The 12,168-nt window shown below is 45.4% G+C and overlaps 1 protein-coding gene across 1 annotated transcript in view; it reads right to left on the bottom strand.

Annotated features, from left to right (window-relative positions):
- The window catches only part of SLC36A4 (solute carrier family 36 member 4), a 121,442-nt gene that overhangs the window by 82,409 nt on the left and 26,865 nt on the right, over positions 1–12,168 (bottom strand). The window contains exons 7-8 of the mRNA XM_063127851.1: positions 4,703–4,930; positions 659–757 (exon numbers count right to left, since the gene is read on the bottom strand). Coding sequence (XP_062983921.1) covers positions 659–757; positions 4,703–4,930 — 327 coding nt within the window. The remainder of the gene's footprint in view (positions 1–658; positions 758–4,702; positions 4,931–12,168) is intronic.

Genomic DNA, 12,168 nt, shown 5'->3' with positions numbered 1-12,168 from the left:
CAGAGAAAAGGTTTCCCAGTCCAGCAAGGAAACATTGCGAAGTAGAATATAAAGTACACATTCCCCTCCCACCTGCTTCTCACCTGCTAATACCCACCCCCAGATCTCCATGTCAGAGGCACACACAGGTCTGGGAATCTCATGTTTCCCAAACATCTAGCTCTGCCATTGCAGTAAACAGGAAGATAAGCTTTTTTAAAATAAATGCCATCACATTTAATATATGTTTAATTCTAAAGCAGGCATAGGGAACCTTTGGCCCCGGGGCCACATTTGGGCCACGGAGGGAGAGGGTGTCTCCATCCAGTCCACTAGTTTCTTCCCCAAACTTGCTCTTCCAGCAAGGAAAAGCACTTGGCTCTGATCAGCAGCTGATCAGAGATAAGAGCTTTTCTCTGTTGGGGGAGAAAGGCTAGGGCTGTTGCGTGATACAGTCCTCCTTACTTCTTAGGCTTGTCCTGCTTACTTCTGAGTAGATTTGGCATTTGGGTTGCTATTTAAAGGCTTGCAGAGTGATTCAGTCCTGCATACTTCTGCGTAGGCATAAAATTGTTAAGAATCACAATGTTGGCCCTGTCGCCCAGAGACCTTTCCCAGATTGGAAGTCTGCCCTTGAACTTACAAAGATTCCCCAGCCCTGTTCAAAAGCAATACTTACCACCCCTATTCCTTCGAAAGCAAATATAGCCGTGCCGAAGAAAAGGGGAAACTTCTTCCAGTGGGCCACCAGAGGCAGTTTTCGAGGATCGGGCAAACCCTGGCAAGAGACGTGTCACAGTGAGGACAGGTACCATCCAGTGCTACCTAGCATTTTGAAGAGTAGCGCCCTCTGCAAGTAAAAGGGGTGCAAGCAACCTCCATAGCTGCCTATTACAGCCAACAAACACAATCACTTATCAAGGGCAGCAAGGTCAAAAGAAAGTCAGAAGAGCCCTGTTGAATCACACCCAAGGCCCATCTAGTCTAGAATCCTGTTTCTAACAGAATGTGTGGGCAGATATTTCCAAAAGCAGGGCTTAAAGTCAACTGCCCACCGCCCCAGCAATTGGGTTTCATCTACTACGGGCACAATCCTATCTTCCCCTTTGCGATTCTCCCACTCTGTATTTTAGCTAGGCAGGCTTTTTCACCTGTCCAGCTGGGGTTCTGCGGAGCGGGAGGGAAAGAGGCTGGGGAGGCCCAAGGATACCTTGTAAGCTGGCCTCGCAGTCCCCTCCCCTCCCCCTGGTATGCTTCCTTTCCCTCCTCTCCAAGGTCTCTTTTGTGAGATCGGAAAAGCAACCAGCAAGGTTTTCTACATGTCGGCTGCGAGGAGGAGAGGGAGAGGGCAGGGAGCTCAGATTCCTAGGTCTGAGGTCAGAGTGCTGTCTCTGACCTCGGATCCAGGAATCTGAAATCTCCTACTGCCCTCCCAGACTCTGTCCAGGGGCCATAGGATTGCTCCCTAATTGTTTCAGGACCTGGAGTTTCTATTTAGCTGCCACGGCTAACAGACACTGATAGACTTATCCTCAATGAACATGCCTTTTCTTCTTGTCAAGACTTCGTTACACCTCCCGGCAGCAAATTCCAGAAGTCAAACATGGATCTTGGCAGAGTTAGGTGCGTACGGAGGAGTCCAATTGCTCTGCCATTTGACCAACTTGCATATCCAGATACATCACCTCTTAACAGGTATGTGAGAAGTGACCAACATGATCAAGAGGCTGGAGCAACTCCTCAACGAGGAAAGGATACAGCATTTGGGGGAACTTTTAGCTTCAAGAACAGTCGGGTAAGGGAGGGACATGATAGAGGTATATAAAATTATGTGTGGTGTGGAGAAAATAACGTTAGAACATGGGTGCATCCAACAAAGCTACAGAGGGATTCGGGATAGATAAATGGAAGCATTCCTTCACGAAGTCGCAGCAGGTTCTTAATTCATTACCAGAAGGCGTAGAGTGATGGCCACCAATTTAAATGGCTTTACAAGGGGATTGGGCAAATTCCTGGAGGAGAAGGCTATCAACAGCCATTAGCCCTGATGGCTATATCCTACTTCCAGTGTCAGAGGCAATATGCCTATGTTAATCAGTTCCCCATTGGGGAAACAGAATCCTGGACTAGTAGGCCTTTAGTCCAATCCAGCACAGCTCTCCATAAGAATACATAACACGAGGCAAGAACCCAAATGCTAATAAAAGTGCACAACTTGCATTGAGGATTGAGGATTCAGCAGTTTGTTCTGTATTCTGTATACACATTGTAATGGATTTATCAACAAAAAGCTTTTCTTTTTCTTTTCTTTTTTAAAAAAAGCATCCACTTTTCAGTAGTATTTCAGAACTGACACGTGGTTGGGTTGTTTGTCCAAAAAGAGAGCAAACAATGTTTTGGCCATATTAGCTGTTGTTCTGTGGGCGTGCATATCCTGGCCTACGTCAAAAACCAAGCTCAAGGCAGCTTACAAGTAAAGATAGAAAAATCAAAACAAAAAATAAACACAAAGCGAACGTAAGATGACACACAAAACAAATAGCAGTAGAAACATCATTTAAAACAGGGGTCCCCAACCCCGGGCCACGGACCGGTACTGGTCCGTGGCCTGTTAGGAACCGGGCCACGCAGGTGAGCTGCATTCACCCCTCCACCCCCACCTCAGCGTACCTCGGCACGGGCCGCCATCTCGCCTGCCCAGCCGAAGTGAAGCCAGGACGCAGGGGTGGGGCGGTTTCGGAACAGCGCTCCCAGCCAAAGCGAAGCCAGGACACTGGAGTGGGGGGGGCGGGGGGCTTCCCAAAACCATCCCCTAAACCCCACCCCCGGTCCGTGGAAAAATTGTCTTCCACGAAACCGGTCCCTGGTGCCAAAAAGGTTGGGGACCGCTGATTTAAAATATATATATCAACGGCTCAACTATAAATCCATGCAAGAATAAAATAGTCTTAAAAGCCCATTCAAAAGCAGGCAAGCTTCTCTCGGGAGGGTATTTCCTCATTTGGGCATCACAACCAAAAAGGCCCTCCTCTCTCTTGTTGTTCCCATGGGCAGAATTAGAACTAATGGGATGAAGTTACAAGAAAGTAGATCGCAGCTAAATAGGAGGATATACAGGGGAACAGTCTGCCTTAGTAGATAATGGGCTCTCCTTCGCTGGACCTATTTCAGCAGAAGTTGGATGGTCATCTGTCAGAGATGTTGTAGCTGCGAGCTTCCTGAACTGAGCCAGCAGGGGTTGAACAAAATCATCCCCTTCCAACCTGGGACGCTCCAGTTGTTTTGGACCACAACCCTCAGCATCCCCATGCATTGGCCATGCTGGCCAGGGCTGTTGGTGTTGAAGTCCAAAACATCTGGAGGGCACCAGCTTGGGAAAGGCTGAACTAGATTATCGCCCCAAGATGCCTTCCAACTCTAAAATATTACTATGCTTCTCCCCACCAACTCTACTTGTTTGCAAAAGGGATAGAGATGAAGGCCTTAATGCAGGGCCAGATCTACACCAAGCAGGATATGACACTTCGAAAATGTTTTGAAAACTGTGTATGGAGTGTGTCCTGGGCCCCAAGAGTTGTCACTACTGTTTAAAACCATTTTAAAGCAGTAGTGTAGATCCTGCCCAAGTGTCAAGTAGCTTCATATGAGAGGAGGTTCCTATGATACACCAGTCCTGGGCTATTAACTGTTTTAAAAACACTTTGGATTGAGCCTGGAAGCAAAGTGGAAGCCAATGAAATTGGAACAAAAATTGATCCAATATGGCTTCACCCAGACATGCCCAGACACAGAAGTTTAGCTGCAGTGTTCAGAACCATCTGAAATGTCTGGACTGTCTTCAGGAGAAGCTCCATGCATGATGCATTGCCAATATCCAAGGGGAAATGACTAAAGCATGAATAACCAAGGAAGGGTGCAGAAGGTAAACCAGATACACCCACTCTTGGCCACATACTTGTGATTAGGCTAGTTGTCTTAGTAAGAAACTCTTGAGTTTCTTGTAAGAAGAAAAGATGGACAACTTGCATCTATCAAGCCATTTGGAATGCCTATAGCATAACCAAATTTCTACAATATACCCATGCCAAAAGTTGGGTTTTGACTGCTCTTCACCGTAGTTAACACAAAGCGCGACACCCAATCATAAAGGGGGTGCGGAAATTCACACACAAGGAGAGGAGCAGGCAATATCACCGCCCAATCTGGATCTCTTAACCCCAGCGAACAGCCAAGCCAGCATGGTCCAGGGCTGGCGGAGGGAAAGGAGCCCAAGGGAAGAGGCAGTTATGATGCATCTCCAAAGTCGTGGAATTTGTGAATCATAATGACCTTTAGACAATAGATGAGTGGATTTGGACAAATCAAGTAAAGGTCATTGTCATTCACCAGTGTTAGTTTTGGCTTCCCACCAGATGCATCATGCAGGACTGTTAGCTTTCTCTCATTACTGCCGTTAATCTCTGCTATGGACATTCCATCGTAGCCTACACAAACGCAACTGGTGGCTGAAAGGTTCAGGATACCTAAAACGAAGGTGGATGGGGAATTAGGTTGAGAACCTTTGACAGCCAACCCAGACCAATAGACAGGCGGAACCTTTCTATCTACGTACATATATACACATCAATGCATGCCAAAATGGGTATCGCCTGGAAGCCAAGATACAACCACCAAATGTAATAATGGAAGGCAAAAAGTAGTAGAGAGCCACGTCCTTACTCACCTGGACAACATATTGATAAATAATGATAAGGCTGACGGCCATAGAAATGTTCGCAATGAATGAGAATACAGACAGGCTCTTAAGGTCGCGGATGAATACCAAGAGGATTATAAAGGGAAGGAAGCACAGCATATATATCCGCAGATCAATGGACCTTTTTTCTGAGGGCCCACTGGTTCCCGTGGCATTCATCGCGGCAGATTTATTTTCAACGTGCCCTTCAAAAACCTACGTGGAAAAAAGATAACATTTTTTAAAAAGAGATTTATTTTTTGAATATTTCAAGCAGTGTTAATTTTCAAACGAGCCTCGTGTGGCGCAGAGCGGTAAAGCAGCAGTTTCTGCAGCTGAAACGCTCCCCACGGCCTGAGTTCGATCCCAGCAGAAGCTGGTTTCGGGCAGCCGGCTCAGGTCGACTCAGCCTTCCATCCTCCCGAGGTCGGTAAAATGAGTACCCAGCTAGTTGGGGAAAAGGTAATAACGGCTGGGGAAGGCAATGGCAAACCACCCCGCTATAAAGCCTGCCAAGAAAACGTCAGCGAAAGCTGGCGTCCCTCCAAGAGTCAGAAATGACTCAGTGCTTGCATGAGAGGTTCCTTTCCTTTTCCCTAATTTTCAAACACACCAACTTCCAAAGCGAGGGAAGATTCCAGGTTGCCTTTATATTTTCAAAGGCATCCAGTTCCTACACCTCCTGCAGAGAGGTAAACAGCAGTTCCCAAAGCTGGAAGTATATCCTGGAATTGAGAGACATGCAGAAAAAAGAGGTCACTAGAATATCAAAATGATCTTCACACCTCCACAGCCAGACATACAAACACCGGCTGTATCTTGGAATTTGACCAGTTTATTCCTCTGAAGAAAGGCTTAACAAACGTCCTATTCAATTTGCATGTTTTGTGGCTTTTCAACATAGGCAATAACAAAGATTTTTCACAACCAACATCCTGTTACTTCTTCCTACCGCTCCCGACATAATAAAACCTGTAGGTGATGGTTGAGAAGTCAGAAGTTCGTTGGGTTTGCATTTTAATGAGAACTTACCAAATACCAACTTCCTGAACCTGTGCATGAACTGCAACGCAGGTATATGTGTCTATTCGCACTTTTCAGCATGTTGCAATGTTGTTCAAAAATTTAAAAATGTACACACAAGTGCTTTTAAGAGGGGAAAGGGCATGCAAAAATGCATTATATGGGGGAAAATATGTGCAGTGTGGGGAAATACGGACTGCCTCCATCCATATCAGCCTGCCTGCACTTTAAGATCACAAAGACCCTTCTCATTTGCCCATCCGTGAAAGCAGTGACAGGAGTGACCACACATGAAAGTGTCTTCTCTGTGGTGGCCCCACACCCCTTGGAACAATTTGCCATAGAGGTCCGCCACTGCAGGATTTTAAGAAGGCCTTGCAAACATATTGTTTTAATTTGGTCTTCTCATGATATGACTGCTGTTGTTGCTATTATTTCCTTTGTCATAAGAACATAGAATCATAGAATCATAGAATAGCAGAGTTGGAAGGGGCCTACAAGGCCATCGAGTCCAACCCCCTGCTCAATGCAGGAATCCACCCTAAAGCATCCCTGACAGATGCTTGTCCAGCTGCCTCTTGAAGGCCTCTAGTGTGGGAGAGCCCACAACCTCCCTAGGCAACTGATTCCATTGTCGCACTGCTCTAACAATCAGGAAGTTTTTCCTGATGTCCAGCTGGAATCTGGCTTCCTTTAACTTGAGCCCGTTATTCCGTGTCCTGCACTCTGGGAGGATCGAGAAGAGATCCTGGCCCTCCTCTGTGTGCCCTGCTGGATCAGACCAAAGGACCATCTAGTCCAGCATTCTGTTTGCACAATAGCCAATCAGATGCCCACAGGAAACCAAAAAGCAGAACATGAGTGCAACAGCACCCACCTGCCTATGTTCCCCAGCAACTGGTGCCTCTGATACTAGAGCCATCAGGAGTAGTAGCCATTGATAGCCTTCTCCTCCAGAAATTTGTCTAATCCCTTTTTAAAGCTGTCGAAAGTAGTGGCCATCACTACATCTGGCGGTAGTGAATTCCATTGTTTAACTATGCGCTGTGTGAATCTCTGAATTTATCTTTCCTGAACCATTTACAACACAATGCTATGCATGTTTAAGTAGGGGAAAAAGTCCTACATCTCCCAGCATTCCCCAGCCAGCATGGTTAGTTGGGAAATTCTGGGAGTTGTAGGACTTTTTTTTCCTATTAAACATGCATAGAATTGTACCCTAAAGGAGGAAAGCCTGCACTGTTTTGAGATGAAATCTGTGTACATCGCACATCTTAGAAAAGGCATACCCTCTTAGGAACATCTAGTCCATCTAGGCTGGTACTGTCGACACTGACTGGCAGCAGCTTGCCCGGGTTTCAGGCATGATTCTTTCCAGTCCTACCTGGAGATACCAAGATCAAACCTGGGACTTCCTGAGTGGAAAACATGAACCTGGGACCCACTGGGCCTGTGCAAATTAAGGCAGGAAAGGCAGGAAACACCTAACCCATTAGGAACTGCTGATGGAAGGCAGAATTTGCATTAAAGAAGATTTATCTTTTAATCTTCTATATAAATAAAAGGAAGAGCTTGTTTGTATGTCCTTGACGGACTCGAATGCTGTACATCCAATTGTTATGAAAGTTTTAGGGTTCGTTCTACCTCTGTCTGGGATGGTCCCAGGCATGGTGAAAATTCCGACTGCCATCTTGAACCAAGAAGGCAGTGAATCAAAATCAGTAAACATATACTGCTTCTATCCCGTTTGATCGATTTCAGCCAAACTTCCCATCATGATTCAGCACTGAGCAAGTAGATTTTAATCATACAACATTGAAGTTTTTCATGTTTTTTAGACTTTAAAAAATAAAATCTCCAAATATTAAAGGGGGAAAACCTGTCAATATATGGGGGGGGGGGGGGAGGACAAGCACGGTTTGGAGCCAGGGAAGATTACTAGGCTGAGTTATAGGCCTGCCCCCTCCCCTCTGCTATGGGGCAGCTCCATCTAAGGGGGATGGAGTGGACAGACCCTTCCCTCAGGGGGCTACAGGGGTGGGCCATGTTAGGGGCCGTGCCTAGGGGTCCCTGCAGGTGTGCCTTCACTCAGGTGGGGCAGGCAAAATGTGTCCAACTGTGACACCTGTGTATGTTTGCTTGAAGGCTTCTCTGTATCAACCTAAAGGTAATTCCAATCCGTGCGAAGCAGGGTCCTTTTGCTAGCATCTAGATAAAAGTATTGCCCAAATAATCAAGGATGCTTTTCAGTGAAGGCTGCAATCCTGCGCACACTTCCCTGGCAGGAATTCCCACTCTATTCAATGGGGCTTACTTCTGAGTCGACACGCACAGGATGGCACAGCAAAAGGTTTTTAAACTCAATTAATCCGACCGATCCGTTGAAAAAGCTTGCGGTTCTCACTTTCTGCTCCCAAATCGAGTCACTCACAGAGCCCAAGTAGCCAAGAACAGAGAGCAAAGCAGTCGCACTTTAAAAACTTCACGAATGGACCTTGCGTCACGCTATCATCTCGGCCTCAGATTTGCCAGTCGCAGCGCAACCGGAACTAAAAAAAGAAAACCAAAAAACCCTGAATAGTTAAACGCAAGACCGGCATAAGAAGTTAACAAAAACAGGAAAGAGCAGCACGCCCCCATTCCCTCCCCCACACATCGTCTGGGGCAGAGCAACAGTTTCCTGCTGATTGCAATAAGATGATCTCTGTAGATGACTCATCTTCTGCCTAACCTACTCTCCTTTGCAGTGTCAGACTTAATATCATCATCAACTCCAGCCACACGGTCACCATCACTTTGAGGCTAGGGCAACCTCCTCCAATGCGTCACTACATGAAAGTCGTGTTGAGGCAGGGTATGGTAAACATTGCCCCCCTCGCCTTCTCCCCCCACCTTTAACTGCCCCAACCACGCTCCCGAAACTAAGCCAGAAGTAACTTAGCAAAAGCAAAGTACCTAAGGTAAAAGTGACTTTGAGCATCTCTGCATTAAGCAAAAAAAAAAAGCCCTGTTTTCTTCTTGCACAGCCATTCTGGGATTACAACGGGCACAAAAAAAAGCATGTCTCCCCCTTTCCTCCACCCACTGTTTTTGGGCGGTTCCCGTGGTGGGGAGTTCCATATGTTCTATTTAAACAGCCAGCAGATGGCATTGCAATGTTACAGGAACATTTCGCTATCCAGGAAATACACCAGCTCTTTCAGAGCAGTGTATATTGGTTACAGGGTTTTCAGCGAGTTAAATCTCAGCGGAATTAACTTCAAAAATGCTGGGAGAAGCACCCGAGGATGATGACGTCATGAAAAGGATCCGAAAGCTTCCATGAGTAACCGATCTTGATAGCACTATACACACTCCATGTGAAGGAGCTCTATATCCATGCTGTTCACAACCACAGTTTAAGAGCGCTTGCCCATTCTCAATCCAGCATAAACCCTTCTCCAAAGAGACTTCCTTTTAAAAATAAAAATTACAGTCAAGACCAATTTTGAAATTTTACACACTGCCTTTCCAGTTGGGTTGCTGTCGTGGTTCCAAGCCCCGCTGCCAATACAAGACAATAAGACCGCCATGTAATCCACAAAGCTTTAGTCAACAAACAACATCTCTTCTCAGCTGAAGGATGTGTGAATACTAGGAGCTATGCTCTAAGCTTAATTTAACTAACAAACCACTGTTTAAGGTGTAGGCATTTCAGAGACCTCAGGGGATGGCGCGCAGCTATGTGAATAGCTATGTGAATGGCCGCGAGATCACATTACACCAGTCCTTTTACAACTTCACTGGCTGCCAGTCCAGGTCCGGGCCCGATTCAAAGTGCTGGTATTGACATTCAAAGCCCTAAACGGTTTGGGGCCAGGTTATTTGAAAGAACGCCTCCTCCCATATGTACCTGCCTGGACCTTAAGTTCATCTACAGGGGCCCTTCTTCGTGAGCCCCTGCCAAAGGAAGTGAGGCAGGTGGGTACTAGGAGGAGGGCCTTCTCCGCTGTGGCCCCCCGGCTGTGGAATGAGCTCCCCAGAGAAGTCCGCCTGGCGCCTACACTGTACTCTTTTCGTCGCCAGCTGAAGACCTTTTTATTCTCTCAGTATTTTAACACTTAATTTTAACTTAAATTTAAATTTTACTGTTCTAACTCTGTATTTTAATCTTATATCAATTTTTGCTGCATGGTTTTATCCTGGTGGTGCTTTTGATACTGTATTTTTTGTATTTGTGTTTTTAACCTGTTGGTTGTTTTATTATGGTTTTAATTTTTGTGAACCGCCCAGAGAACTTCGGCTATTGGGCGGTATAGAAATGTAATAAATAAATAAATAAATAAGCTATGGGGGCGATCACCCAAGTTCTCTGAAATGGCTACACATCCCAGTATGCCTTGCCCAGAGCTGCCCACATCCACTAAGAGCTGCTTCCCTCCACTCCTCAGCGATACTATGGAACTCACTACCACAAGATGTAGTGATGGCCACCAGTTTGGATGACTTTAAAAGCAGATTGGGCAGATACATGGAAGAGAAAGCTATCAATGGCTACTAGTCTTCATAGCTATGTGCTACCTCCAGTATCAGAGGCAGTAAGCCTATATACATCAATTACTGGGGGCAATGGGTGGGAGGATGTTGATGCAGCATGTTCTACTTGCAGGTCCGCAGGTGGCCCCATCCTCTGAGAGGTGCTTCTTCAACAGTTGCTGGGAGTTGTAGGCGTCAGTGTAGGGTTTGTTTTAAATTGTTTAAACATAGTTAAACCGCAAAAAAAAAAATGGTATTTTGGGGGTACATTGCACAGGAAGGCCTATCAGCACCCCAAATTTCAAGTTTGCAGCTCATCATTTCTGGACATACAAACCCACACACTTACATTCAGCTTTATATATAGATAGATAGAGATATAACTGAGAGGCTGGCATGCTGCCATTGCAACTCTATCTTTATTTGGGTTCAAAAGAGTATTTTTGTGTTATGGAGCAGAGATGGCACTTCTCCCTTGTAACATAGGTTCTTGGGCGAGATATTTTTTTTGGAGTCTCAGCAGTTTGCCTTTAGGGAAATGTACATTTTATGAATGGCCATGATGTGTGTAGAGGGGAATTTCATTCTGTGGAATAAGTCTATGTTCCAGGTGAAAGGTTAAGAATTCCCCCCCCCAAACATTCCTTCATGGCGGATTCCATGTGCATCTCAGACAAAGGAAAAACTTTCAACCAATCAGCATCGAATGTAAGCTATGACGTATGAATTATATTCACCTTACCTTGTATTGGCAATGTAACCTAGTTTGATTAACACAGCACGGACCAGTAAAGTCCATTAGGGATAAGCACACTGACCAATAATATTACTAACAAAGTGATGTAATTAGAGTCTATATATTCAAGAGGACCCCTTTGTTCGGAGAACTCTTAATTTGCATTTTGCGCTGGAGTTCCATGTTGCAACATCTATTCATTAATAAACTTTAGCTTGCATTCTCCAACCTGGTGTGTTCATTGGCAAAGTACACATTGAGGGAGCGGACGTACTTGGCTCCCAGTTTCAGGAGCTAACAGCCATGCCCACCATGGCAGCCATTTTATGACTAGGTAAGCCTCCCATGGCAGCCATTTTGGAAGAGTGCCCAACGCACTCACTCAAAATTCCAAACCTGCCAAAGAGGTTGAAGCAAGCAAGCATGGTTACAATCCAAGTGTTTCGGAGAGGAAATTGCTCGGCTTACATACAATATTCTACCCAAGCACATCAACTTCCTCTTGGACCGAGGAGATTTTATGATGGTCCTGTATAGTAGTAAAGTTCTGGCAAGATAAATACGCCCTATTATTATTATTATTATTATTATTATTATTTATTTATTTATTTATATAGCACCATCAATGTACATGGTGCTGTACAGAGTAAAGCAGTAAATAGCAAGGCCCTGCCGCATAGGCTTACAATCTAATAAAATCATAGTAAAACAATAAGGAGGGGAAGAGAATGCCAACAGGCACAGGGTAGGGTAAGCAGGCACAGGGTAGGGTAAAACTAACAGTATAAAGTCCGCACAACATCAAGTTTTAAAAGCTTTAGGAAAAAGAAAAGTTTTTAGTTGAGCTTTAAAAGCTGCGATTGAACTTGTAGTTCTCAAATGTTCTGGAAGAGCGTTCCAGGCGTAAGGGGCAGCAGAAGAAAATGGACGAAGCCGAGCAAGGGAAGTAGAGGCCCTTGGGCAGGCGAGAAACAACAATCTCAAAACATCTTCGGTGTTGTTTATATCTTTCTTCTGACATTATAGGCTCACCAAGGAATTCCTCAGGACCAAGCTCCTGCAGGAAGTAAGTCTCTTCCAGCACACAAATCACAGCGCAGTGGAGGAAGGCATGCATGGTTTTAAACAGAGGTGGAGAGTGAAGATGTAAGAAGAGTTGAACAGTGATTTATAATTTGTA

The sequence above is a fragment of the Elgaria multicarinata genome, chromosome 5 (genome assembly GCF_023053635.1).
Source record: "Elgaria multicarinata webbii isolate HBS135686 ecotype San Diego chromosome 5, rElgMul1.1.pri, whole genome shotgun sequence".
Lineage (NCBI taxonomy): Eukaryota > Metazoa > Chordata > Lepidosauria > Squamata > Anguidae > Elgaria > Elgaria multicarinata.
The sequence above is the reverse complement of the archived record's forward strand: the minus strand, read 5'-3'. Positions and strand labels throughout refer to the sequence as shown.